The sequence below is a fragment of the Equus quagga genome, chromosome 4 (assembly GCF_021613505.1).
Source record: "Equus quagga isolate Etosha38 chromosome 4, UCLA_HA_Equagga_1.0, whole genome shotgun sequence".
Classification (NCBI taxonomy): domain Eukaryota; kingdom Metazoa; phylum Chordata; class Mammalia; order Perissodactyla; family Equidae; genus Equus; species Equus quagga.
The window spans coordinates 72,515,804-72,543,764 of record NC_060270.1 but is presented as its reverse complement, the minus strand read 5'-3'; the positions used below and the strand labels follow the sequence as shown (position 1 = coordinate 72,543,764).

The window sequence follows — 27,961 nt, the reverse complement described above, 5'->3', positions numbered from 1 at the left end:
GGCCCTTAGCTAACATCCATGCCCATCTTCCTCCACTTTATATATGGGACGCCTACCACAGCATGGCTTGCCAAGTGGTGCCATGTCCACACCGGGGATCTAAACCAGTGAACCCCGGGCCGCCGAAGCGGAATGTGCTCACTTAACCGCTGCGCCACCGGGCCGGCCCCTCTTAGCAGGTTTTACTGACTTGATCAGAATTTTTCAGGGGACCAAAGGGCTGAGGCATAGAGTGGACCAGCACGCCCACAAACGGCCCAGGGGGAGCTGCGGCCTGTCTGCTGGGATCTGACTCTAGGGTAACTTCAGCTCTTAGCAGAAGCTCTCTGAGCCTCCGTCCTGTCTCTTTCCCTGAAATGAGGGGCTGAGTTAGCTGCCCTCTCAGATCCTCACAGTGCTTCCTGTGTCTCTTGGTGCGGGAGCAGCTCCTAGCTCCTAGCCCTCTGACCCTCCAACTCAGGCAGCCTCGGACAAGTCATCTGAAAGCCTGCTGGGAGCCAGGACTTCCCTTGCTCATTATTCTAGGAAGAGGTCCTGAAGAGGTTGCCGGGCCCCTGGCCTACCCTCCATTGACCAGCACATAGTAGGTGCTCAGGAAAATCAGGAACTGAAGCAGGAGGTGAGAACTCCCTCAGGGAGGAGCTTCCCCGTGCAATGGGCTAGGAGGGAAACTGAGTTCCCTGTGGTTTCTGGTGGTCACCAGGGGTGGTCTTTGGTTAAGGCCAGTTTGCGCCATGGGAGGGACACCAGACAAGGGCATGGCAATGAGCACAGCCACTCATAAGAGGCATTTGTGTTCCCATTGTTACCCTCTAGGAACTGTTACTTCACAGTCAGTAATGAGCTTTCATTTCCCCAAGTTTGTGTAACTGTCTTAGAGGGTCCCATTTCTCTGAAATAAAATCAATATTGGCACTTAAAATTGAGAGACCACGATGTTGCTAAACCAACAAGTAATTATCCCACACAGGGACCCAGCACGCTGCTGGGAGCATCGGGCCTTCCGTGAACATTTACTGAGTAAAGGGATGACTGGAGGCAGGGAAGGAAGGAAGGAGGGAAGGGGGAGGGGAGAGAGGGTCTCTCACGTCAGAAGCACAGCCGGGGTCGTCACCAATGATTGCGGTGATTGTATTTCCATTTTCTGGACAGGAGACCCTTTAGCCACATGAATCTTTGGCCACAGTGAAATAAACCCACAGACGCTGTGGAACATCTACTATGAGTGAGGACCCCCCAAAGCTGCTGGTGGCCACTGAGTCCTGCGCAGTCTTCTGTAAACAAAGATAACTTCATTTTCAAAATCTCTTTCAATTCTTTTCCAATAAAATGGGACAGGAAGGAACGGGAGTAGATTTAGTCTCCCCATCAGGTTTTCCCTGGACAGGAAAGGCCAGCGGTGGGTCTGGGGTCTGCCTGTCCCACCCAGACCTCCATCTGACACATTTCTATTTCAGCCCACACGCCGTGCCCATTTGTCTGCAGTCTGTCTGCTTTATGCTCTGCCGAGAGCCTTTAAACAACCGGGGAGACCAATGTGTCTTTCCGTCCGCATTAATCAGACAAAAGGTAGAGGTTGTCTAAGATTAAAAGTGTCTAATATCTAAGTTTTATTATCTTCTTCTCTTTTTTTGTATTTTGATCTTAGGACTTCAAGGACAGAAAGGAACAAAAGGAGAATCAGGAGTTCCAGGTAAAGAGCTGGCTCTATTTTAATTTCTCAGAATGATGACTGGAAAGGCGCGTGCTTAGCGGGCGGGTCCTGTTCACTGCGAACGCACGGCTGTGACCTTCCACGGAGTGGCCGGGTTGAGGCTAACACTCCAGGGCTCTGTCACTCAGGCCTCAGATCCTTCCCCTGGAAAAGCTGGGGAATGACAGGAAGTCAGTGACCTGAGGCCAGGAGGCAGAGGGGCAGGGGCTAAGGGGGGTGGAGGTAAAAATGTCAGGAGAGCTGGGGGTCAGGTGGTGGCTTCAGGCTGAAGAGCCGCCACAGAGCTGTGCAACCTTCCTCTCCAACGCCCCAGTGGGTTGCAAGGTCTCTATCTGCTTCTGCACACCTGCTCTGGTCCATCTCCACCTCCCCTTTGGCCCCTCAAGGCCCTCCCCACCTCGCGCTCTTCTCAGCAGACTCTTATCATCCTCTTCATCTACTCAGCCCTTTGGTTGGTGACTGCCATCACACCTGCCCCACAGCTGCCCTACTCTTCTCAACCCCCGACCCTAAGGAGTGCCGGGGCACTTCTCAGACCATTTCTTGAGCAATCTCTCTTCCTCATGAGCTGGATATTCTATTTCTATTTTAAGTTACAAAAGGAGAAATTGAGGCCTAGACACATCCTAGCAAATTCTCCAGAAGGGCTAGAACTGCCACACAATTCTGTAGTCAGTGAGGACCAACACCCTCTGGAACCCCGTCAGCTGCTTTCACCTGCGTGTTCTCAACCAGCATTCACTTGGGGGTCGAGAGAGCAGAGCAGCCCCCACGCCCGCCCCTCAGGTGCCCAAAGACACAGGCTGAGTATCCGAGGCGCCCATTCACGCGGTAGACCTAGCAGTTGAGGACTCACTCTTTAAACATCAAGGCCCTGGTCCCCTTGGGAAGCAGAGCAGAGCATCTGATGGAGCTGGTCTCTCTCTTCTCCAGGAACTGCAGGCGTGAAGGGAGAAAAGGGAAGCACAGGCCTGGCAGGCCCCAAGGGTGCCCCTGGACCAGGTGGCCAAAAGGGAGACCAAGGAGCGAAAGGTAAGGCCTCCGTTTCTGATTTGTGGGTTCTAAGGAGAGGCCCTGTCATAAGGGGTTTGGAGTTTTCGGGACCAGAAGGGCAGAGGTGTATTGGTTCAGTGGACAAGTTCTGTGCTGGGATTGTCCTTGGCACTGAGCACACAGGAGAGAATAAGGCCCAGCCCCGGCATTCAGAGAGGCAGGCTCACGAACCTGCGCCTGCAGCATGCCCAGCCGTGCCCCCGGCCATTCCGGTTTCCACAACTGAGCATGTCTTTCCATGAAGGAGAGGCTCCCACTTCCTGTCTTTCCTGTTAAACATCCCTCACTAATCCAGCCTAAATCCTTTATGCTGTAGCTTAGGCCCATTTCTTCTCTCTCAACCGTTGGTACCCATGGCACATCCAGTCCCCCGGATGCCAGGTCACTGGCAAAGGTGGAGGAGAGACTCTGACCCCCTCCCCGCCCCTCTGCTCCTCCCCACTGCTGGCAAAGGAGGGCGAGGGGACCCTGGCTTGGTCTCCTTCAAACTGTGGTTTTTCTCCTCATGACAGGATCTTCTGGGGTACCAGGAGTAAAGGGAGAAAAAGGTCAAAAAGGTAATTGCTATTTCTATTCTCTTTAATTTGTGCCTTAGAGTCAATTCTGTACTTGAAAATTGTGTGTCTAGTAGGGGAGAGGCCTTGGTTCTCAGAGAAATTCTTTACTTTTGGGAAAAACTAATGGGCTCATCCCTTGAATAAGCCTGCCCGTGGCATACAGCCACAGTGCAACTATTTTCCTACCTCCCTTCCTTCTTCTCTCCCTTCCTCCCTCTCTCCCTTCCTTTCTCCCCCCTTCCTCCCTTCCTTCTTCCCTCCCTCTCTTCTTCCCTTCCTCCCTCCCTCTCTCCCTCCCTTCCTTGCTCCCTCCTTCCTTTCCTCTCTCCCTTCCTTCCTCTCTCCCTCCCTTCTTTCTTTCCTTCCTTCTCAACTCTTCTTCTTTTTCTCTTCACAACACAAGGCAAGCCGTGGGTGGCTGGACTTGCAGGACCAGCCCCAGAGGCTGCTCCAAGGGCCTCAGGCCTGCAGGTGCAGGTGCACAGAGGCTGCTTGCCAGGTTGTGTTGGTGCCATAATGTGGAGTCTTCCCAGCTGCGGTGACAGCCAAGCAGAGACGTTTCTGTCCCCTAATGATGCAACTTCCAAAAATGAAAAGGCAGAGGCTGCGTTCACACAAAGCCCTGCGCCGCCGTCCACTCTCCATGTGTGTTCTCACCCAGGTGACTCCATGTTAGCGGTCAGGATCATCGGCTCTAGCAACCGAGGCCGGGCTGAAGTTTTCCATAACGGTTCCTGGGGAACAATCTGTGATGACGGCTGGGATAATTCGGATGCCACTGTCTTCTGCCGCATGCTGGGTTACTCTACTGGAACGGCCATTGCCAGTTTTGGAGGTGGTAAGTGAGTCCTCAGCAAGGAGCCTCCTTCCTTGAGGTGGTGACGTGGGCTTTCTCTCCCTAGTTGAGTGACAGCACCTTTTGGTTGTAAGTGACTCGGCATGGTTTGGGTTAAAAGAAAAGGATTGGTTCAAGCAACTGAAAAGTTCCGCAGCTCAGGGCCCAGGCTTACCTCCTCCCTGCTTGGCAGTCCCAGGAGAAAGATGACCTCTCTTCCCCAACAGTGACAGCAAAGGCTGGGTTGGTGCGCTGGCTGGCCTGGCTTGGGGCAATGTCCATCCAGCCCTGAAGCCAGAATGACGTATGGCTGAGGGTGTTCGTGGGGTGTGGCTCTCCGAAGGACAGCTGAAGTGCTGGTGCCAGAAGAACAGAGAAAGGACGCAGGGCGGGCAGACACGGGTGTTCATTCCAGCCATCTGGAAGCTAGAGGCCTACACTGCCCATGCTGTCGTCATCTTTAAGGAGAAGGTGGGAAGGGAAGAGAAACCAAATCAGAGCAGGGAATTCCTAAAATCCGTTTTGGAAAGACATCCTGGGGTGCTGGAGACTCAGCCCATGTCTTCCAGCAGAAGGTTCAGACTTTCAACAAAGGAGTTCAGTCCCCAGGCTGAGACCATGTCCTTGGCATAAGAGCTGACCTGGCAGGGACACTGGGCTGGTTTCTCCCGCTCCCCTCTCAAATGCTCTCTGTCCTTACTCCACCCCAAAGTGCAGACCTACTTTTTAATCTGAGTCCAGTTGGATTGTAAAACTCCTTTAAAATACACACTTTCCTTATATAGGTTGAGCCTATATAGATTGTCACACTAGCGTAAATTACTGTAATCAAACAAGACAACTGTTTTCACCTGAGCTCTGGATCTGAAGTCACTTATGTTAGAAGGAAGGGGTTTTGAGGGGGTGTGGCTGCTTTAAAGCTGGAAGGGCCTGGTTCGAAAGGCATTGGAGGAAGAGACGAAAGCTGGGGCACTCGTAGGGGGGATTTCAAATAGTACATGGATTCAGTATCAAATGCTTGGATGGGAGTTTTGTCAAAGGGTAGAAAGCAGAACAGAGGCAGAGTCATTGTGAGAAGTAGACCAGCCGTCAGCACCTCGGGCCTGTCTGCCCCGAACGGAGGCCCCGGGACACGGGCGCTCTGCTTAGACCCTAACACCACTCTCCCCTTCCTCCCTCCTTACCTTCTCTGCATCTAGGCACTGGGGAGATCTGGCTGGACGATGTTGCCTGCCGAGGGTCAGAGCACACCCTGTGGAGCTGCAACAAGAGCAGCTGGGGCTCTCACAACTGCAACCACAGTGAGGACGCGGGCGTGAACTGCAGCTGAGCCTCCGCAGGCCTTCACCACTCTGCTCCGAAGGCGTCTGCAGCCTGGATGCTCAGCCCAGCTAGGGAAGGCCAGCGTGCCCAGAGGGGTTCCCTGGGAGTGGCTGAGAGGCGTCTAGGGTGGGGCCACTAATAAAGCTCAAAGCGCTACCTGGCAACGTCATTGGCTGTGGTTGAAATCACTAGTCCACACCTCCCATCCCTTACTGATACTCCCACTCTATGCACACGGGGACAGTGGGGTCTCCACGTATAGCCAGGAGAGGAGGAGCTAAATGCAATGCAGAAAGTGAAGATCACCTGTAGTCAAAATTAGTCATGACCATCCCTTCAGTCATTCAGATGTAGCATCTCTCACAGCGAGTTCTCCCTCCAGCCCTGGAGCTGTTGGCCAGCAAACGAAGAGGTTGGCCTGTGGTTGGCACCATGTTGCACGATAAATAGGAATTGTACCTTTAAGCGTGAAAATTAGTTCTCGTTAGGATGTGAGCTCCACAAATGCAGAGACTTTTGTCTGTTTTATTCCCCCCGTAGGGGCTCAGTAACTATTTATCCAATGAATGACTGAGTTAAACCAAGAAGGTAGAGAAGCTCACCCTCTCTGAGAAATTTGGCTTCCCTCTCCCTTTTCAGCCTTGCCTGGAATATGTACTCTCTAAGTGCGATCACAGACCCTCTCTCTCCCTCTCTCTCTCTCTGTCTCTCTCTCCCTCTCTCTCCAGGTGTGACAAGTGTCAGAGCTGCAGGAAGACAGAAGGGCTCTGGCTCTTTGGCAGGGAGGGGGGCATGGGAAGGGGGCTTGAAAGCTGGCAGTTTCAATTTGGCAGAAACCTCTATAATGATGGACCTTTTTCTGGCACGTTGGGATAGGGGAGTGGTAGGTCAGAGGAAAGAAGACGTTGTAAGCTGCATCAGGCATTCTGGGATATAATACTTTGCAAATGTGTAACTAATGTGTCTTATCCACACCCCGCCCCGTTCTCTCTCTAACCCTGTTGCCTGTTCCTTATGTCCCAAGAAGTATTTTTGCCCAAGGGAAGGAAAGGGCAGGCACTGCCTGGACCAAAGATGTCGTCTCTCCCATGGGAATCTCGAAGCTGCCTTCCTGAACCTCTTTAGAAACACGAGAGCCATGAAAAAAAAGTGCAAAGCAGAAACAAGCTTCTAAGTTTTTCCATTTAGCTTACAAAAGCCGAGCCTGGCTGACTCGGTCGTAGCGTTTTAAGGAAGGGAGGTCTGAACGGAGCAAAGGGAAGGTGGGACATGAGAGCCCCACTGCCTCCTCCCGGTGGATGGTGGGAAAGGAAATGAGGAGACAGGAGTCGGGGGGAGGGGCCTCCCTGGCAGGCTCAGGCCCAGCTCCCCCATCTTCACTTCCTGTCCCAGGATGTGCCTCCTCCAAGAATGATGGACTGTGGGACTGACTCCTGCCTAGGGATTCCTTTCCGCCATTCCTAGGAATGTGTCAGCATAGTTGCTCTCTCTCTCTCTCTCTGTCTCTCTCTCTCACACACACACATTCCCACACACACTCTCACATATATACACACACAGACACGTGCACACACATATGTCTTTCCATAGGAACAAACAACAGTTTACAGGCACAGAATAGTCAAAATCCTTGCAGAGAATGGACCATCCGCCCCCACTGTAGCACGGAAGCCAGAGACACGACTGTCGCTCAGCCACACCCAACATTTCCCTTTCATGGCATTGCCTTTCCTCTCTAGCTGTTGACTCCCCAACCTGTACTTGGAGCGCAGACCTCTCTCCTGAGCTCTGGTCATATGTACCTGTCTCCCAGCTGCCTCCACCCGGGTACCTCCAAGGCCGGGCAGGCAAAGCCTGACTCATCGTCTGACCCTCCTGTTCCTCATCTCAGCCAATGGCTCCCTCCACCCACTGCCCAAGACAAAAACTGAGTGTCAGACGCCGTGCCTCCCCCACCTTACCCCTCACCACCAATTCTACCTCCCAAATTTCTCTCCAGTCCATTCAGTTCTTCTCACCACAATGGTCCAGGCCACATCACGGATGCCCTGGATGCTTGGAACATCTCCTAATTAGTCTCTTCCCTCCAGCACACTCCACCAACCAATCACCTGTTCAATTTGCCACATGGCAGCCTGAGAGATCTTAAGAAACGACAAAGCTAACCACACCACTCCCTGCCTAAAGCCTTCAATGGCTCCCCATTCCCATAGGTAGGGGGCCAAACTCATCACGATGGCTTACAAGGAAGCGCCCCGACAGTGGATCTCATACAGCCCTCCAGCAACCTCAATGTTTCCTTTCTTCTGTTACACTCAGTCCTTCATCCATGCAGTTTCTCGTACACAGTCTCCTACCACAGGCTCGGGATAAATAGCTTCTGATTCACTTCCTGAATAAATGAACAACTGCAGGAACAAATGAAGGAACAGAGGAATGCTAAGCAGAGCATCAGCTTCTCTGTGCTGGGATTGCTTCCTAGCCTTCCCTCCAGAGGTGCGTGCTTATGGTTACCATGACTAGAGGGCCCCACTCCAACAGTTTCCCAGATACCAAGGAACACTTCCTCCAAAGGCAGATGTAATCCCTGGCCTTTCACGCTTTATAAGGTTCGCTTTCAAAACAGAAACACGAGGCCCAAGTTTTACTCGGTGTATTGTTCTAAACATTTTTTTTTAAAGTTCGTATCTCCCAGCTGCCTCAGCATCCCCACAAAAGACGATGAGCGCCGACCCAGTGACCAGGTGCACCAGTGTGGTAAAGCAGGCCCCTGCCACAAGTTCCCCCTCCTACCCTCCTGTGACCTAGTGACATTCAAACACACCAATGAAATCCCCTCTCACCTTTTGCTCCCATACCGCACCCAGGCCCTTGCCCATGGGTCCTTGCTGTCTCTGTGCCCTGCCTGCCTGGCTGAGCCCCTTCCCTGGCATTGTCCCCATGGGGCCCCCTCACACCCTACAGTGACTCTCTCGCTCTAGGACTTATGATATCATAAACTTTGTTCTCCTGTGCCCTCTCTTGTAGCTGCGCCCAACTAACCATCCCCTAAAAGGACACAGACCCTGGAGCATCACATGACACAAGTGAGAGAACTCCCACCTTATAATGAGCACCCTGAGTCACAGAGGCGAAGGGGGGCAGAACGTTGGCTCCAATTCACCCCCTCACATTCAGGGCCTGTGCAATGGGACTTTGCAGCCCCTCTCATCAGAAGCGGGTCTGGTGCTCTTTCTCTCTCTCGGAAATCTACCATGTTATGAAAACAAGCCAAGGTTATCCTGCTGGAGGCTGAGTGAGCACGTGGAGCAGGGCCCGGTTGCCCCAGCTGAGGCCATCGTCCATCAGCCGCCTACAGCTGGCCGCAGTCATGCTAGTGAGCCCAGCCGAGACTGGTCAAGCCTGGACCACACCAGAGGAACTCACTGCCAAGCAACCCAAAGACTCATGACCAGTGGCAGATGGTTGTGGCTTAAAGCCACTGGGTCTTGGGGTGGTTTGTTGTACAGTAACAATCACCTGATAAAATTAGCTTGACCGCCGATGCAGGGCTAGTAAGAGGCAGAGGAGGATTCGAACCTGGTCTGCCCGACCCCAGTGAGATGAAGAGAAAAAGGAGAGTTGCTGCCACCCACACCTCTGCTGGGTGGGTCCTCTGATAAGCTCCCAGGCCCAGCTAAGCTGAGGACACTGCCCTTGCAGAACCACAGGGGCCACAGCCCATGGCCGCAGAGTGTGGGAACACTGGCTCTGTGGTCGTTTAGTGGCTGATGGCGGGGCTGAGGAGGAACGGAATAAAATAACCATGACAGCATCCTCAATGGCCAGAGAGCAGGCTCAGGTTGGGCTGGGGCCCCCGAAGGCTGGGATGGCCTCCTAACCTCTGTGACCTCCCCTTGAAATAATTCTCCTCCCTCCTGCTTCCCCCTCCTGGAGACGCTGTGCCCCGGCGGCAGCCTGCGGGATAAACACCAGCAGTGAGCAGACTGGCTGGGCAGGGCTGAGATGGCAATGCCCTCAAAGGACCCTCTGTGCACAAGCTCCCCCAGCAGGGCAGGCCCAGAGAGCTCCCTAGTTTCCAGCTGTAGAGACACAGCTAAGAAAGATGGTTCTGGAGCCAGACTGCCTGGGTTAGCATCCTGGTGCTTCCACGTCCCAGGCCTTTACCTGGACAGTCAAGTTTTGAAGCTCTCTGGGCTCTGCTTTCCTCGTCTGTAAAATAAAGACAGTAGCAGTTCCTCCCTCTCAGAATTCTTGTGAGGATTAACTGAAATGATCACTTTAAAAAAGCATTTAAAATGGTGCCTGGCACATGGTAAATGCTAAGGATTCGTTATTATCATCCTCCAAGACCCTTCACATCCACCCCTCACCCCCCAGCGTTGCCCCACCAAGCCCTCTGCACCAGGTGGTTGGGTCTTTCGGGGCCCACCCATCCGTGCCAGGCTGGGGGGAGGATGGACCAGGATGGTGTGTCTTCCAGAAGCCGACATAGATGCAGTGAGGAGTGGGAGCCGGTTATGGTGGGAGGGGACCAGTGAAAGATGAAAGGCACAGGGAGCAGGACTGGACAGGAGGGCGTCAGCCCCACATGCAGACTGACAGCCTCAGCCAGCTCCGTGGGAGCCCCAGAGCACAGACTGCCCCGGGAGGAGTCCATGGGTGAGCCAGGCCCTAGTCACTGCTCCCCGACTCAGGCCCTGGCCGGGGCTACCCCGAAAGTGGAGGTGGATCCTGAAGGTGCTGCACTGAGGCTGGGGGGTGGGGGCTCCTGCGCTCCCACAGCTGAACACAGGTTCTCTCTTGAAGCCGGAGACCCAGGAGCACCTCCATGGCTGCTAGAAATGATTCGCTGAAAAGAACATAGGATTTGGGATCAGATTCAAATCCCAGCACCAATGACCAATTGCGTGGATTTGGGGAAATCACATAACTTCTCTGAGCTTCGGCTTCCCCACCTGTAAAGTGGGAATGATGATGATGATGATAAAAAGAAAAATAAAGTACTACCTTATGTGGATTGACAGCTGTGCTCTTGGCACATACTGGGGACTGAGTAACAGCGGCATTTCTTAGACCAGCCTCTGACTCCAAGCCTCATCTAACCACGTCTCCACACCCAGAATATCTTCCCTTCTCTTCAGAGCTCCAGAATCCTTTCCACTCTTTAAGACCCAGTTCAAATTGTATTTCCTTTAGGAAACCTTTCCTGATAGCTCTCACTCCAGAGAAATTATTCCTTTCTCTCAACCCCTACATTCCGTCCATGTAAGGAAGGAAAAATCAGAGCAGAAAGTAAGATTTTTTTTTTTTTTGGCGAGGAAAATTCGCTCTGAGCTAACACCCATTGCCAATCTTCCTCGTTTTTTATTTTTTTTTGTGGAAGACTACCCCTGAACTAACATCTGTGCCAACCTTCCCATATTCTGTGTGTGGGATACCTCCACAGCATGGCTGACAAGTGGAGCAGGTCCATGCCCAGGATCCGAACCTGGGAACCTGGGCCACTGAAATGAAGTGTACAGAACTTTAACCACTCAGCCACAGGGCTGGCCCCAGAATCTAAGAATTTTTGAGGGCCTACTGTGTGGTATGCACCATGCTAGATACATTATATTTTTGTGCTGGTTGCCCATGATCTTACTTATTCTTCACAGTAACACTGAGTGGAATGCTCCATTATTATCTCCATTTTACAAATGGGAAAACTGAGGCTAGGAGAAATAGAAGGACTTTCCTTTGGTCATTAGAACTCCTCTCCTGGTCCTCTAGGTGTGAATCCTTTCTCTTATGCTGGACCATGCTGGACGCAGGAAGCACTCAGAAATGTGTACTGTTGCAACATAGGACTCTGTATTATTAAAATAATGCACAAACAGCACTCACCGGAGAGGGCTGTCCTGAGTCTGTGGGGCTGAGGAGCGGATCAGAACTCAAGGAATTCATTCACTGAAACCCTCTTCAGTTCCCCTTTGTGGCAGGGTGATCAGAGGTGAATGAGATCAAGTCCCAGGAATATAAACCATCAGTTCACAAAAGAGAGACCATAGGCCAGGAAACATATAAAAAAGTTCATCCTCACTTATAGCAAACAAAGCAAGATCACTTATGTGCATGTCAATTTGGTGATTTAAAGAAATCCTTGGTGCTGGTCAGAGAGAAGGGAAACAGGCACCTGCCCACAGAAATGACGATGGATTTCCCAGCAGGGGGGTGATTCAGCAAGATGTGACCTGAGCTGCTTCTATCAGGAATAGGCACTAGTCAGAAATGCCCGCTGTATTGGTTATTTGCTGCGTCACAAATCACACCAGGATTTGGTAGGTTACATCATTTATGCTCATCCGTGTACCTGCAGGTGGGCCTGAGACGGGCTGACCTAGGCTGGGCTCCACCAGGCAGCGCAGCTTCCAGCTGCAGGTCCAGCTGGGTCTGGCTCCTCCCTGTGGTTCGGGCTTAGGCTCTTCCACCTGCATTCCCCTTAGAGCTTGCCTTCCGGTGAAGGCAGCAGCACAAAAGGACAAGCAGGAACACATCACACCTCTTAAGGTCTAGGCTCAGAGCTGGTACCCTGTCACCTCTGCCCACGTTTCATTGACCAAAGCAAGTCACATGGTCATAGGGCAGGAGGTTCCCTCCACCTCTAGTGGGAGCAGAGGGGCAAGGGGCACGTGTGGGAGGGGTGCAGAAGTGGGGCCAGTGAGGCATCTACCAACCCACAGAAGCGCATGGAAGTTCTTTGGGGCACTGTGTCTGACTCTGTGGAGTCGCACAGACGCGCCTTTGACCTATGCAAATTCAACTACCTGAGTTCGGAAAAATTAAAAGAAAAATAGGAATAGAAGTTGTGGTCTAAAGTTATATTTTGCACATATCTTCTTTATTAGAGGCTGTACATTAGATATTTACATGTACATACTACTGTACACAGCTGTGTACACAGAACAGCAAAGAGGGTACTTAAGGGCAATTTAAGGGGTTTTCAAAGGCATTTTGACTATATGTGATTTCTTCCTTATGAGTTGAGATTTGCTTCTCTTGTAAAGGAAAATTGGAAATAGCCAATGGCCAACAGGAGCGTTTTGGTTAACTACAGGACAGCACATAAAATGCAATTACAGACTATTCAGCCATTATAAACCATATCACAGAGGGTACGTAGGAATATGAGAAGTATTCATGATATATTTATTTTAAGAGAAAAAAGTTATAAAACAGTCTATAGAAAAGGACCACAATTTAACAAACAGCTTCCTCCGTCTCCTCACTACCCTCCCCCAGATTCCATCAAGCACCAAAGACCTGTGAGTTCCTCCTCAGATGCTTCCTGGTGTGTTCACCTGTGCACCCCCCGCCCCCCCGCTTCCTGTCTTGTGTGGGGTGTTCGTTATTCGGTACTTCAGAGGGTGGCTGGAGAGGGGCACCTTTTTGTGGGGGACAGTAAGGGGAGGTCACAGTTCCTGGGGTCCCTGACCTGAGCCCCACCACCGGCGGCCTGGATGATTGCAATCGCCTCCTAGCTGGTCTCTGTCCCTTCAGTCTTGCCTCCTCCTAGCCATTCACCCAAGAGAGCCAGAGAGGGCTTAGATCTGGTCACTCTCCCTGTTTCAAACCCTTCAAAGAGCACCCACTGCCATCACAAGGAAGTCCCCACTCCCGACAGTGGTATAAGGGACCCTTGGTCATCTGATCCCCGCCGACCTCTCAGTCTTTGAATTGCCCCTTGCCACCTAGCCTAAATTTACTCTCCACCCTGAGGAATTCCATTCAGTCCCTCGGAACAGCTGTGGCCATTCGTCCTCATTCCATCTGGGCCCCATACACCTGGAATCGACCAGCATCCTGGCACCCAGTATAGTTTAGGAGCTCATTGCCTCTCCCTGCTCTGATGGCAGGAACCGTGTCTGCCTTGCTGTACTCCCATACTGAGCACAGTGCATGGCATGCGTGCAGCATGTATACATATATATTTAATAGATGAATAATTTTTAAAACTGTAATATGCCTAGGGAGAAAAATTGGAAGGAAACCCACCAAAATGTCTTTCTTTGGCAGTAGGATGATGATTGATTTTTATTTTATTTTTTGCATTTTTCCATGTTTGGGGAGTTATCCACCATGAGTATATATCTATAAGCAGAAAAGAAATTGTTATTGCATTTATTTAAATTACAATTGTTAACTGTAATTTAAAAGAAGTTATTTTTTATTCCCTCCCTCACCCCTCTTCCCAAATCTGTACAGTAAGATCAAAATGAACACATACAATAAATTATTATTTAAAGTAAATAATACAAGTACAATATTTATCATCAAAGAGCCCAGAATCTTTCCCCTCCTGAGCTCAGACTTCAGTCCCAGCCAGTCCCCCTGTGTGTTGCTGTGTGTCACTGGTGCGTGGGCCCCTCAGATGCCAGAGGTCCAGGGTGCAGAGAATACCTATGCTGTGTGGGCTGTGATGAGAAAAGGGGCCACAGCTGGAGGGAGACAGGCAGGGTGCAGGGGAGTTTATATTTTATAATAAGATATAATAAGTCCTGTTTGTATACTGTTGGGAATGGCTGAGTAGAGGGGGAGAAATTAATAATTCAGGAGAGAGGGCATAATTCCAGGAGCCAAGTCCTTACAAGTTCTAGAGAGCAAGGGGTGCTGAGCAATTGGTGGGAGCAGGGTCTTCCATGAGAGCAAGAAGGCAGGCAGGTGAAAACAGGAATAAAGATGCAGACGGCAGTGGATTGGGGGGGACGATGAGAGACGGGGAAGTTCTCATCTGATTGCTTCTATTTTCTCAGAGGGCACGAGCCAAGGTCAGCAGCTGAGCAGAGGGGGCAGGGAACGGGTGCTGGGGTGTCCCACCGACTCTGGAGCGGGGAGGGCTGCCCTGCTGACTTTATCAGAAGTGTTAGGAGCAATCAGGCAACCCTCCACTGAGGGCCTACTCTGTGCCAGATGCACATTCTCTCATTTAATTTTCAGAACAACCAGCAAGGTGGGGATTCCTGGCACTGTTGTGCTGATGAGGAGCTGTGTGCTCAAGGTCACACAGCTAGTAAGAGGCAGAGGCCGGATTTGAACCCAGGTACATCTGATGGCAGAGACGAGTGTGGTCCTCCACACACCCTGCTGAAGGTTCCTTTGCTCAGCCTTCCCGCCCTGCCTCCCATTCTGCCCAGCTGGCCACCACCGCATGCCACTGCTCACCTCCTGGTCAAGTCCCGTTTCCCGAGGGCCCAGCAAATTTGGGGGTTCTAACACATCAATGGCTGCCAAAGTTTTAATGTCCTTTCGGAGAGGTCAGGAGTGCTTTTAATGAGGGCCCCTCTCTGTGCTTAACCCTATGCCACACCTCTGTTTTCCTTTCCACCTGTCACAACCCTATTCCCAACCTCATGAACTCACATTTGCATCTCCCCCTGCAATTTGGCAGACATTTACCTGTGCCTTCTGCATGTGAGGGGCTGTGCTGGGAGCCACTGATGCAAAGATTAGAGACCCAGTTCCTGTCCGCTGATGTCGGGGTCCACGGGCGAAAACAATCTCAGCACAGAGAGATGGGCTGGGCTGGCCCAGGAATGCGGGGGCTGGAGGGGTCTCTTCTGTGAACCCCCACCAGGCTCCAGGCACGACTGGGATTCCCTCCCTCACCCCTCTTCCCAAATCTGTGTAGTAAAATCCTAATGAACACATACAAAACAGCTTTATGGTGTCTCTCCACTAAATGCACCCAACATCATACAAAAGATAGAATGAAATCTGCATGTTTGTTACAATGCACGTTCAAAGGGCATTTTTCTAGATTTTCAGATAGCAGTTCTCCGGGAAGGTGATGGGAGCTCTTCCCCAGCCCTCTGCCCCTTTTGGTCGGGGCTGGGAAGAACACAGCCGCCCCACCACGGAGCACAGCAGGTGCCTGGTACCTGGAGTCTTGGCGCCCCAGTGAGAACGTGGTAAACGCTGGGCGATGACCGACCATTGCAGGTGGTGGCGGGGCTGCGACTGAGGAACGGTTCTGGAGAAAGGTGGGTTTCAGGCCTCCTGCCCCCCAAACATAACGCGGCGCCTGCGGGCGGGACTCTGCTTTCCCTTCAGATGCGCAAGGCCCGGGGACGTTCACCTGCAGACCGCGCCGCGGGCAGGGAGGTCGCCTCCTCGCCGTGGGCACGCGGGGGCGCTGCAGGCCGTGCTCGGCCCTCCGGGCGCGCCAGCGAGGGACCTGGAGAGGCTGCGGTCCCCTCCAAAGCTCCAGGGCCGGCGCCCCCAGGACCCACTCACCCGCCTCAGAAGAAATACCCCCCTTCATCTGTGCCCAGTCCGGGCCTCCACTAAACTCCCTCCTCGTTCTCTCCTCTGATCCCCAGTAATAGTCAGTTCACAGCTGGCTCTGGACCGAACTCATTCAAAAGGGCACGTTTAGAGGGTCAGCACCCTTAAGACGCGTGAAAACTCCCGTCGATGAAGGACGGTGAACTGGTACTGCATGAGGTTGCGTATATGCATTAATTCCTTACAACAGTGCCAGGAGATTCTATAGCTCCCATGTTACTGGGAAGACAACTGAAGCTCAGAGAAGTTAGGTTATTTGCCCAGGGCCACACAGTGAGCTGGCATGCAGCAGAGCGAATGGTCCAAACCCAAGGCTGACCTCGAAGCCCACCTCCTTCCCATATACCTGCCATCCCTTTCTCATGCCCACACCCCAGGGGAAAGAATCTGGGCAGGAGGAGGCGGCCACCCCAACAGGTTTGATAGAGGGACTTCTGAAGAGCTTGGGGGAAACTAAGGGCACTGTAGTGGAAAAAGCACCAAAGTAGTCAGGGGACCTGAGTTCTAGTCCCTACTCCGTCAAATATTGGTTTGTGACCTCAGGCCGAGTCTTCTTCCTCCAGTGCCCAAAGGGGACACATAGAGGGGTGGGACTAGGTCATTCCAAAGCCCCCCAACGTCTCCACCAGTTTGCACATGGAGGGCTCCCTGACTAGGGGCTCCGTCCAAGGGCTGGCCACTGAGGACAGAAAAGAGCCCAGAGGGGGCCTTCATGCAAACTGTCTCCAGGTGTGCCTTCTGTGAGGCAGGGTGTGGGCACCAGAGGACCAGAGCCCTTGAAAGATGCCCCTGCCCTAGGCCTGCCTGAGGGTGGCCAGTGGTCTGAGGAGGCAGGGGAGCAGGACAGCAAATGCCCCCACCAGCAGGTGCTCACCCATGGTCTCGGTGGGCCCACAGGTGCAGGTTATGTCCCACATCCTCTGGCATTGGGCAATGCCCCCAGCATTCCCAGCCCACCCTTCCCTTGCTGGAAACTGTCTCTTTCCTGAGGCTCTTTCCTCTATGAGCACAAACCCTGCCCAGACACATTGTAAGTGTCAGGCCCTGCAGCAGGTGCTGGGCATGGAGATGAAGATGGCCTGTGCCAACCGGACCCTCAAGGAGCTCTCGGTCCAGCTGGGGAGACAGAACCATCAGCAGACCACTAGACGATCCAATACAGGGTCCGGGGACACAGAGGAGGATGGTGGCCCCCTGGGGGTGACAGAGGTCATGGGTGGCTTCTCCCCACCTGAGCTGGGAGGATGAGTAGTCAGCTAGGGGAGCGAGGGCAGAGGGAAGATGCTCTGGGAAGAGGGAGCGGGATGAGGGGAGTGTGGGGGCTGGACATTTAAGGCACAGGACCAGTGAGGAGATGGGTAAAGCAGCTCCGCTAAAACAGGATGAGGGCTGGAACAGGGGCAAGGGGTATGGAGGGGCCCTTGACGCCTGGAGTGGAGGGTGGGCTCTAGGCTAACTCTTGGGTTCCTGGCTCGGGGTGCTGGGGAGTGTAGTTGTGCTAGTCACCAAACAGAGAATTTGGGAGGAGGGCAGTTTGGGGGAGAAGGAAGCTTGCGTTGGACCTGTGGGACCCGTGGAGGAGCTGTCCAATTGGCATGAACAGGGGAGACCCATCGGGGCTGCCTGGGCCTGTTGAGGAGGCCCTCCCAAGTCACCCAAAGTGGTGAGAGTGCTCAGAGGCAATTAATGTGGTTCTATGATGCTGATTGTGGCCCCTGCTGTCATTGATAAAAGAGGCTGCAATTAATTAAACATGAGCCTCCTCCCCTGGTGAGCGCGTTTACAGATGCTCCCAGCTCAGCACCTGATGGCTCTTTATCACCTGGATGAATGGACTTGTGTCTCCCAGAGTCTCCTGGCTGACAGCTGAATCCCCAGCAGGCAAGGGGCGAAGGGATCACTACTTACAGCTGTTTGCCTGGAGAGCCCTCCCCACCCCCATCCATACAGGAACCCTCCTAGGGTCAGCTGAATCTGAGCTGACGCATGTGGGCGCACGACGACTTGGGCCAGAGGCAAAACCACCCTCCAAAGCCTGCTGGCCTACTTGTGGCAGGAAACCACATGGTACCCTCACTGGACAAAGGCATATGGAGCAGCTTCTCTGTGCCAGGCACCATGCTAGGTACTGGGCATCAAGGGATTAAAGTCATGATCCAGGGGAGACAGAGACAGCAACAATTTCAATAGGGCATGGCACGGACAATCAAGGGGGGGCATAAATGCCCAAGGAAGGGTGTTGGAGAAAACGTGCAGGAGGCACGGGAGGAGGCATTCTGCACTCTCCTATCATTACTTTCTGGTGCAATTGTAAGAATTCCTTTTTTATTGAGCACCTGCTATGTGCCAGGCCCCTGAGATGAAGCCCCTCTAATCTGTACCACCACCTTGAAGATACTTTATACAGGGAGAAACAAGGCTCAGAGATTAATTGGTTTATTCCAGGCCACACAGCTGGTGAGGAGCAGAAATGGGTTCAAACCCAAGGGTATCTGACTCCAAGGCCCAAACTCTCCACCTCGGGGTACCATGCACTCCAGTCCTCTCTAGGCCCCGCCCTACAGGAGGCTCTATGGGCAAAGCAGAGAGATGGAAGAACGTAGGACCAAGGCTTGAGTTGGGATCTAGAAAGGTAGGAAAACCAGAATGTCTGGCCCCCCGAGGATCATTAGAGGTCATGACTTGAGTTGGGCTCCCCCATTTTAGAGATGAGTGATGGAGATCCAGAGAGGCAATTGGTCCCAGGTTGGTCCCGGGACACAGCTGGTTGACTGCTGAGCTAGATCAGCACCCAAGCCTCCTGGTCCCTAATTTGGGGCTCCTGCCACTCACAAGCTGTGCCACTCACCTTGAGACATGCACATAGTTGCCCAAATTAGTCATTCATTCTTTCTTTGGCCAAGACAATACTTTGATGTCTTGGGATTACAGTGAAATGGAGATTGCTCAGAACAAACTCCTGTCATGGCTGTATCTTGGAGCAAGATGATGGGGGCTGGCCATGGTGGGGGAACTCTTGGACAACTTGCAGAGGATTTTCCTAAGGGCCTCCACGAATGATGTGCAGTGACAAAAGGACTTCATGAAATACAGAAACAATGAGGTGCAGAGGGGTGATCAGAGAGACTTCCTGTCTTGGCCCTTGTTGGCTGAACAATTCGATGATGTTTGTCACGTGTGGCCTTGGGCCAGCTACTCAATTATGGTCTTCATATGAAATTTAGTTATATGAAAATAACTTCATATGAAAATCAGTTATAAAATAAAAGTAATGCATGCACATAATAAAAAGTCCACGTAGTACTTGAAAACCTTAAACAGATAATAGCAGCCTTCCTTTCGATGTTGAACCCTGCTCAGTCTTCCTCCTAAATATACTTTAAACTCAACAGTCAAAAGCCAGACTCACGATTTCCACCCAAAGAACTGCTCCTGCGTTTCTCATCTTACTTCATGAAACAACAATTAATAAAGTGTGTCAAACTAGAAATGGTCACTGGTATAAAATTAGTGTAATTCATACACAGTGTACATGCTTTTTACCAACCTAATGGCGTAATGCTAGACCCTTGCTCTCTGCTGAGCTGGTTTCTCTTATAGCCCGTCCTGCCTAATGGCTACGCGATAGTCCACAGTGCAGATGCAGCAGACTGCATCTCTGCAGTCCCCAGTCGATGGATATTAGGTTATTCACCATCTTTGCTCTTCCAAACAGTGCTGCCATGAGCACCTTCATGGAATACCTTGGTGGCCCTCTGCGAGGGCTCCTGCAGGGCTTATTGCTAGTGGTGGGATTGCTGTGTCAAATAGGATATGTATTTTAAATGCTGACATAGTCCTAAATTAGTTTCCAAAAAGGCTGTACAGGTTGACTGCCACCAGTCGTAGGAGGGGGCCTTTGTCTCGGCACCCTGGCTGGCACTGGGTAGTCACAAGCATTTTCGTATTTGCCAACCTGAGATGTGATCAATGAGGTCTCATCGCTGTTTTTCTTTAATTATGAATGAGGGTGAGAATATTTCATATTGGCTTTCATTTTTAAGAACTTCCTCTTCTCAGCTGCTCATTTGGGGTCTTTCTCTCAATGATTCTTTCAAGGCAAATTAAGGAAATTAGTCTTTTTTCTGGCATATGCATTACAAATACCTTCACAGTTTGGCCTGAAGACTTTTTTTTCTGCACTAAAGCTTTTAATTTTTGTGTGTAGTCAAACTTATCAGTCTTTTCCTTTGTGGCTTCAGGGCGAAGGTGTTATTTAAATATTTTATAGCTGGTTTCAGTTTTCACCGGACTAGAGTGTAAGGCGTTTGCACAGCCTTGCCCGCAGGTTCTCACACGATGCCTGTGCTGGGCAGGCATGTCTTGAGGATTTACTGATTAGTTAGATGGATGGATGGATAGACAGATAGATGAGAGACAGAGAGACAGACAGAGGTAGGGGACGTACTTGACCGTGTTAAACATTGCCTCCTTTCAAACAAAATGTTTTTTTAAATTCAAAATGCACTCTGTGCTTTTTGGAACATTCTCCACCCTTTATTTTCTCGACGTTTTTTGGAGTCTTATTCCATTTGTCTCCCTGACTCCCCCTCAACCTTCCTCTCTGGCTCCTCTCCCTCTGCCGGCCCCTGAAAAGCCCACATTCACCCTCTTCTTTCTTCACTAACCGTGTTTCCTAGCAGAGGGGACGCCAAGTGGTGGCTGGGGGTGGTTACCCGCCGATTCCATCTGCTTCCTCCCAAAGCCACCTCCAAAGCACATGAAGAGGAAAGAGGAGGAGAGAAAAAGGCCAGTGAAGAGTGTGTTTTCTCATTCTCCAGGAAAGCTTGAATGAAAACAGCTTAGAAGACTCTGCTGTTTCTATCGCTGTAACCTGAGCAAGAGCGGCGGGCTGTAGGTGCACACGCAGCCCCAGCCAGTGTGGCCCTTCCCCTCCCAGCCCTGCCGCTGCTGCTCTGTCCTCCTGGGTGTCACCCCTGCTGCCTGGGCCACCTCACCCACTGCTGCATCTTCACCATCCTCTGGGTGCCCCCTGAGTGCCTTCAGCTGCACAGTCCCCAACTAGGACCACTGTTTTCCCATCATGTCCCTTCTCCCACTTCACCATGCAGTCTTTTAGAAAGGAAACCAAGGGGTTCACTCCAGCTCCCCCAGGTCCTTTCAGTTCTGCCGCCAGGTCATCCTCAGGTCCTTTCCTTCTTCTCAGCAGCCACTGTCTCAACCCAGATCCTTGTGTTCTTCCCCCTGAACCAGCCTCCACCTTGTCGCTTGCCTCAATTCTTGCGCCTTCTGATCTCTGTACCCCCCTGCAGCCCAAGGGGTTTTCTGAAATTCAGATCTGACTTCATCATCCCCTGGGGCAAAACTCCAGCCCGGGCCCAGGCAGAGAGTGGGCGTCTGACAAATGTTGTGGTCTGAACTGAGACGGGGGGGACTTTAAGAGATGGGGCTCAGTGAGTGCCCCTCATTCCCCAGGGACGTCTCCAAGCTCTCCCTCCCAGGCCCTCACTCAGGCCCTGCACATGGTTGGTGGCTTCCTACATATACTTGTTGAATGAATGAATGGACATCTGGCCGTTCTCTGGGCTGCCCTCGCTTCCCATCAGATCCCGCCTCTGCGCTCTGCCTGCTGCCTCAGCCCGAGGGTTCTGCACACCCTCCCAGCCCTCCCAGGATGCATGCTGCTACTGCTCCAATTTTGGGCAGACCAACCGCTCCCTGTCCTAGGATGCCTGCGAGGGGAGGTCATGTAGGAAGAGAATGAGAACAGACTTTTAGGAAGTGATGGGGAATTGCAGCCAAGACACTAAAGGTCTCATTTCTATCTTTTCCCGAGCGATATTTTTTCTGACTGGAAAGTTATTTTTCACAAATGCTAAAAAGGAAAGCAATACAACAGGATATGTTATGGAGAGTAAGCCGGACTGACTCAAGCCTTGGTGCCCGTTCTCGGTCTCTGTTACCAGTTCCTGTGTATTCTTCCAAATATCTTCTGTACGTATAAAAGCATATGTGCTTTTCGGTCCCCACAATCAGCTTACTCTTCGTCCTGTTCTGCCATCACTTGTTCACTCAACAGACTGTCTGGGAGACGGATCCCTGTGACTACACACAGCTCTGCATGTGCAGACCCTCGGTCGCCTGGGATTCCACTAAATGGATGTATCATAATCGATTTAACCAGTCCGCTATTGAGGAGTAGTTAGGCTTTTCAAGTTCTTTGCTGTTACAAATGATGCTGCCATGTAATCTTTGTGCGTAAGCATCACTGGAATGTTAACTCCACGAGGCTGTGTGGTAGGCAGCACAGGCCCCAAAGATGCCCACGTCCTAATCCCCAGGACCTGTGAATATGCAGAAGGGACTTAGCAGCTGTGACTAAATTACAGATCTGGAGATGGGAGATCATCCTGGATTATCCGAGTGGGCCTACAGATAATCACAGTGTCCTTTTAAGAGGAAGGCAGGAAGGTCAGAGTCCGAGAAAGGACAAGGGGCCACAAGCCAAGGAATGCAGGTGGCTGCTAGAAGGTGGAAAATCAAGGAAATGGATTTGCCCCTAGATTCCCCAGAAGGCACGGCCCTGTGGAAACCTTGATTGTCGACTCCTCACCCCCAGACTGTGAGACGATAAATCCATGCTGCTTCAGGTCACTCCGTTGATGGTAATCTGCCACAGCAGGAACAGGAAACTAACCTGGGTGTGGCTGTGTTTTGCTCTCCCCTCATTGTCTCCCAGTGCCAAGAATAGTGCCTGGCATACAGTAGGCATCTACTACAGAGTTGTTGAGTGAACAGAGGTGCATGCGTTATTACAACCATGAACTAGCTCCTGGCAGTGGCATTGCCCTCTCAAAGAGGATAGGCATTTAAAATGTTGGAAAATCTGTCAGACCGTCGCCTGAAGAGGCTGTGCCAGCTTTCATTCCCATGAGCAGAACACGGCCGTGTCTTTCTCCCCATGCCCTTGTCCGACCGTATGTTGTCATCATTATTTTGCCATTATAATTGTGAAAAATGGCATCTCACTGTTTTGATGTACATTTTTAATAATGAGCGAGTCTGAGCTTCTTTTCATATGTTTAGTGACCATTTGTATTTCCCTTTCTGTAAACTACCTCTACACGATCATTGCTTGTGTTTTTAACTGAGTTGTTAGTCTTTTTCACTAATTTGTAAGAGCTCTTCACATGGCATGGATATGAGTATGTAAATATATTCCCTCTGTTGGTCCTTTTGCTTTGCTCGTGGTCTTTTCTGCCGTGGAGGAAATTTTCATTTGACAGAGGCGTGAACGGAGCGCCCCCCCTGGTTTGGCAGAGAGGAGAGGGGACGTCATCCAGCTGCACCTGACAGGAGCGAAGGCTCAGAGATAAGAAAGAACAAGGGAGATTAATGTGACTGGAGCAGTTAGGGGAGAGAAGGACTGACGAGGCGTGTGCTGCCAGGTGGGGGCGGGGGAGGCGGACAGGACGGCGGCAGTGGAGACGGCTGAAGCTGGACGGGGCATTCGGATCATCCACTCCTTATACGCAGGTCTACAGGCAGGAGAATAATGGTGTTTCGTTTTGTTTAATTCCCTATAATGTGCCAGGTACTATGTTAGGTATTTAAAATACTTTATCCAATTCTATCTCCACTACCCTAGGAGGTGCTATGATGCCCATTTAAACACCAGAGCAATGAAGGTTCAAGAGAGGTTAAGTAATTGCCCAAAGTCACACAGCCAATAAAGAGCAGAAGCACACCAGCCTGAGCTCCAAGTCCATGGTCTCAGTCACTGCACCCATGACAGCCTTTTGAGGCATAAGTATCCTGTTTACAGAGGAGGAAACTGAATCTCAGAGAGGTTCATTAATGTGTTCAGAGTCACACAGCTTGTAGGTGGAGGAATTAGGATCTGGACTCTGACGTGCTGACCTCAAAGCCCCTGCTGTTCTCATTCCCTCTCTTCGTCAATCCCTGAGCACTGGGGCCCCCAGAGGTTCTGATGTAACTGCTCGGGCGTGGGTCCAGGAACATCACCAGATAACTCCCAAGTGCAACCAGGTTGGGAACCCCTGTCCCGGCCCAGGAGGGCAAGGCCCAGAGAGAAGCTCTGGGCTGCTGAGTTACCCTCTGCCAGCAGCAGCCCTCTTGGGGGACATGGGCCATCTCCACCCAGGCCCGGCCCATCTGCCCCACAGCAGCCCGGCCAGGCCCACGGCAATTAGAGTGAACGCTGGGCTGGGCAGGGCAGAGAAATTCCTAAGTAATTCAGTTTTTCGTTACCCTCAGATTTAAAACCTCATTCAGTGTTTTCTTTGGAAATATCTCCCTGAGGCCTAGGCAAGCAGACCCCTGCCCTGGCCCTGTAGCTCAGGGGGCCCACTTTGGGGAGCCCTCCTTGACTCTGAGTCGCACTTGGGTAGCTGGGACCAGTCAGGGCAGAGAGTCCTGTCCAGGCAGGACACCCCAGGCCCAGACCAGGACCTGCATGGGTCCCAGTTTCCAGGTGCACCCTCCTTGAAATTTGCTAAGGTCTCCTCTGGGACCTGAGACCCTCCAGGGTGGGCAGAGCCGTGGGTGTGGGGCACGCCTAGTCCAGACCTAGACTGGCCTGAGCCTGTGGCCCTATTTCTCCAGGTGCTCTCTGACTCTCCCCTGCGCGTGGAATCCATGAGACAACTGAAGGAGCTCCAGGACTCATGCCTGGGACCAACCTAGGCCCCGCGCCGGTTCCAGGAGGGTGGTCTGCGGAGAGGATCGCAACCTCTGGCTGGCATGATACTTCTTTCCCTGGGCCCCTAGAATGGTGCTGACGTGCTGGTTTGGGGTAACTCTCATTCACACCAGACAGAGGATGAAGGTGGGGCTCTGAGCTATCCACAGCCCCCACGGACCCACGGGCTTGAGTGTGGGCCACATATTGGTGCTTTCCCAGTGAGCTACCACCACAGTGCTGCCTCAGGTCCACGGCCACCAAGGGTGGTGGGAGTGGGCGCAAGCCCCCTTCACCCTGTGTGCTCCCACCACTAGCACCCAGGCTGGTGCTCAGACCTCCTCCCCAGGCTCCAAGTCAGGCAGCTTCCAGGGGTGGCCACACCTGTCTCCTCCGAGGGCTTTGGAGAAATGCCAGTGGACCTTTCCAACTGATGCATTCTCTTATGGCTGAGGGGTGTGGTGACACCACGCTGCCCGAGCCCTTCTTAAGACACATCATAGAGGGGATGGATGCTTCTTGTGTGAACGCACCTGCCTGCTGGCGTCCCCACGCCCCCTTGCCTGTCCTCCATGCCGGTGGCAGTGTGTGGAGGAAAGGGGCCTGGGCCATAGTCAGAGCCATCACATTCTGGGACGGGTTATTACAGCTAACAAGTTCAAGAGCAGACGTGGGTGGAAGATATGTTCTGTGTTTATGTCAAGTGACAGATTTAACATGACCGGAAAACGAATTCTTGTTGCCATTTCCCTGCAGTCTTTGGGCAAGTCTTGCACATGTGGTCATAGGAGCAAAGCACAGCAACAACGGGAAGTCAGTAAAGTCAGTTCTCATGGGCAGCATGATCACTTCACCAGTAAGGATGCAAAGCAGCGTTAAATAAACAGCGTTAGGACCTGCAGAGGCGCAGAGATTAATGTGGTTTCAGTATGGACAGGTTCCGAAGAGCAGTCATCGTCGTTAAAAGGATGTCGCCACCTTCTCCTAGCAGTGGGAAATACGAAATTAGCTGGGAATGTGCATTTGACAATAAAGAATATGGAGAGATGGTTCCTGGCCCTGAACAGGAAGAGACAGTGCCTGGGCACTCTGAAGAATCTTCAAGAACACTGATGAGACGATAAACAATTAAATTCCTCCTCTCTCCCCGTTATTCCAAATCTTCATCAATAAATCATTACATGCCATGTGCATTTTATAACACATTTTTAATCAAATATTTTCCTGGGGCCCTGTACACCCTAAGGATTGCTCTATTCTTTGGGCTTGGTCAAGTGGCAAAAATGCACATATTTACTAGTTTATATAATTCATTTCATGCTTCCCATGTTCCCAGAACCATGCTAAGCATGGTGTTAGTGTTGTTTCACTTCATCTTCATATCACTCTCTGTGAGGACAGTTCTAGCACCATCTTCATTTTCTACCTAGGGAGTCTAAGGCTCAGAGAGGTAGACTAACTTGCTGGAAGTCACACAGCTGAGTAGGTGGCCAAAGTAGGATTTGACCTAGCACCTGTGCAGCCACTGTCACATTCCCCTGTCCTCAGTCTCTGTTAGGTCCCAGTGGAGTTGGAGCATGTGCAACTGGGCAAACCCTCTTCCTCCAACCACAACAAACGCAGGTAAAAACAGTGACAGGGAGAGGGCTGGCTGAGTTTGTGTCTTCCTCTTTGGGAGTCAAACTCCCTGTGCTTTCATTCCTACCTTTGCACACTCCAGTCTTCCCTCTGCCAGGGTGTGTTGTCACCTATTAACCAAACATGCCAGAGCATCCTGCTAAGGAAGCTTCACCACTCTGGGCCAGCCCAGCCAGGCCCTGGAAGGCTCACCTGGCCTACGGAGAGGTGTCAGCGATGGGAGGACAGGCTGGAAGATGGGTGGGGGCTGCAGGAGCAGGACAGGGGCCAGTGAGGGATCCAGGCTCTAGGGAGAGAAATAGATGTTTATTGAGGGCCTCCGAGGTGCAGGCAGCAGGACACCTGAGGGTCATGATGACTTTGTGCTGAGATCTCACTATGACCAACTGATGTGGCGGAGGAACCAAGGCCCAAAAGCTGAGGCAAGTGGCCCAGGGGTCACTGGGTGTGGATGGCAGAGCCAGACCCAACTCTGAACTCAGTGTGTCCTGTTACTCCAGTGCCTCCCAGGGGCCAGCTCTGAGGAGAGCTGGAGGGCACGGGCAGAGTTGTGGGGCCATGAGTGGGGAGGACCAGCATCGGGACGGAATGGGCACATTCACGGCAGAAAATGCTGTTGGGCTGGGTGTGGCCAGGGCCTCAGTCTGATCCAATCGGCTTGTGTCGCACACTTCCTGTGTGCTGGGCCTCATATTGGGCACTTGGAGTCGGAGATGAGAAGGGAAGACAGGCCTGTGCTCAGGGAGGGCAGCAAGTGGCAGAGGCACAAGGAGTGGGGGTGGTAGAAGAAGGGGTGATTCGCTCTCTTGGTCTGTGGGCTTTGGAGAGAAGGCCCCCTCGCAGGTTCTGAAGGAATCCAGGAGGCAAGGGGACTTGGACAGAGGAAACACATGTGCAGTCCCAGGGGTCACACATGCAGTCTGAGCATAACATGTAGACGGTGGAGTGTGACATGTCACCAGGCCTCCCTGAGCCTGCAAACGCCCTCCTCCCAGCTCCAGCACCCCCTTCTCAGCCCCTATGGAACGTGCTCCATTAGCATCAGCTCGCTCCCAGCCTCCCACGAGACCCTTCCTGCCCAGGTGCTCAGCCCTCAGCCTCCTGGATCTCAGCCCACCTGCAGTCCACCCTGCTTTGCGCAGCTCTGCGATGGCTTGACTGTGCCCAGACTTAATCTCCCAAAGAGATTCCCAGCTCCTCGAGGGAGGACCTCCGTCTTCTCATTCTCTGGAAACTCTGCAGCCTCTGGTGCCAGACAGGGCCCAGGTGGATGGGTGACATCCGGTTGGTGACGGATGTGCAGGCTGCTCATTAGGTCACAGAGAGAAGACAAGATCCCGGATGCAGCCTGGAGCTGGTCAGCACCTTCCACGCTGCTTGAAGGGCTGCGTCTGTATGTGGGAGGGGACTGGCCAGGGCAAGCACCAGGTACAGGATATTTAGTTAGCATCAGCTCCCTCCAGGGAGCACTGGAGAGACTGGGTTGCAAAGCCAAAGGCCCAGGAGCAGGCAGGGAGCTGGGGTGCTCCAGAGGAGGTGCTCCACCCAAGGGAGAGGCCACAGAGGCAGCTTTTTTCATCTTCTGACCCAGGACGGCAGCTCAGTGAAGGCCTGGGCCACAGGAAGACAGATGGGACGGAGGGCACCTGTGGCAGGGGGTTTGCTTCCAGGCTGGAAGGTCTGGACTGGCTAGGCAGGCTGGCCGCCCCAGAGGGCTGCCAGCACATGCTCAGCCACATGCCCAGCCAGCACTTCTGGAGTGCCCGCATTCCACCGTGGGCAGCGGAGACACTGCGCCCCTCCCCCAGGGGCTCGCT

At 52.3% G+C, this 27,961-nt stretch overlaps 1 protein-coding gene across 1 annotated transcript in view; it reads left to right on the top strand.

Annotated features, from left to right (window-relative positions):
- Positions 1–5,651, top strand: part of MARCO (macrophage receptor with collagenous structure) — a 30,753-nt gene extending 25,102 nt beyond the window's left edge. Inside the window, exons 10-14 of the mRNA XM_046659239.1 lie at positions 1,649–1,693; positions 2,648–2,746; positions 3,280–3,324; positions 3,986–4,162; positions 5,359–5,651. Coding sequence (XP_046515195.1) covers positions 1,649–1,693; positions 2,648–2,746; positions 3,280–3,324; positions 3,986–4,162; positions 5,359–5,489 — 497 coding nt within the window. The 3' untranslated portion in view covers positions 5,490–5,651. The remainder of the gene's footprint in view (positions 1–1,648; positions 1,694–2,647; positions 2,747–3,279; positions 3,325–3,985; positions 4,163–5,358) is intronic.
- Positions 5,652–27,961: the final 22,310 nt, after the last annotated feature.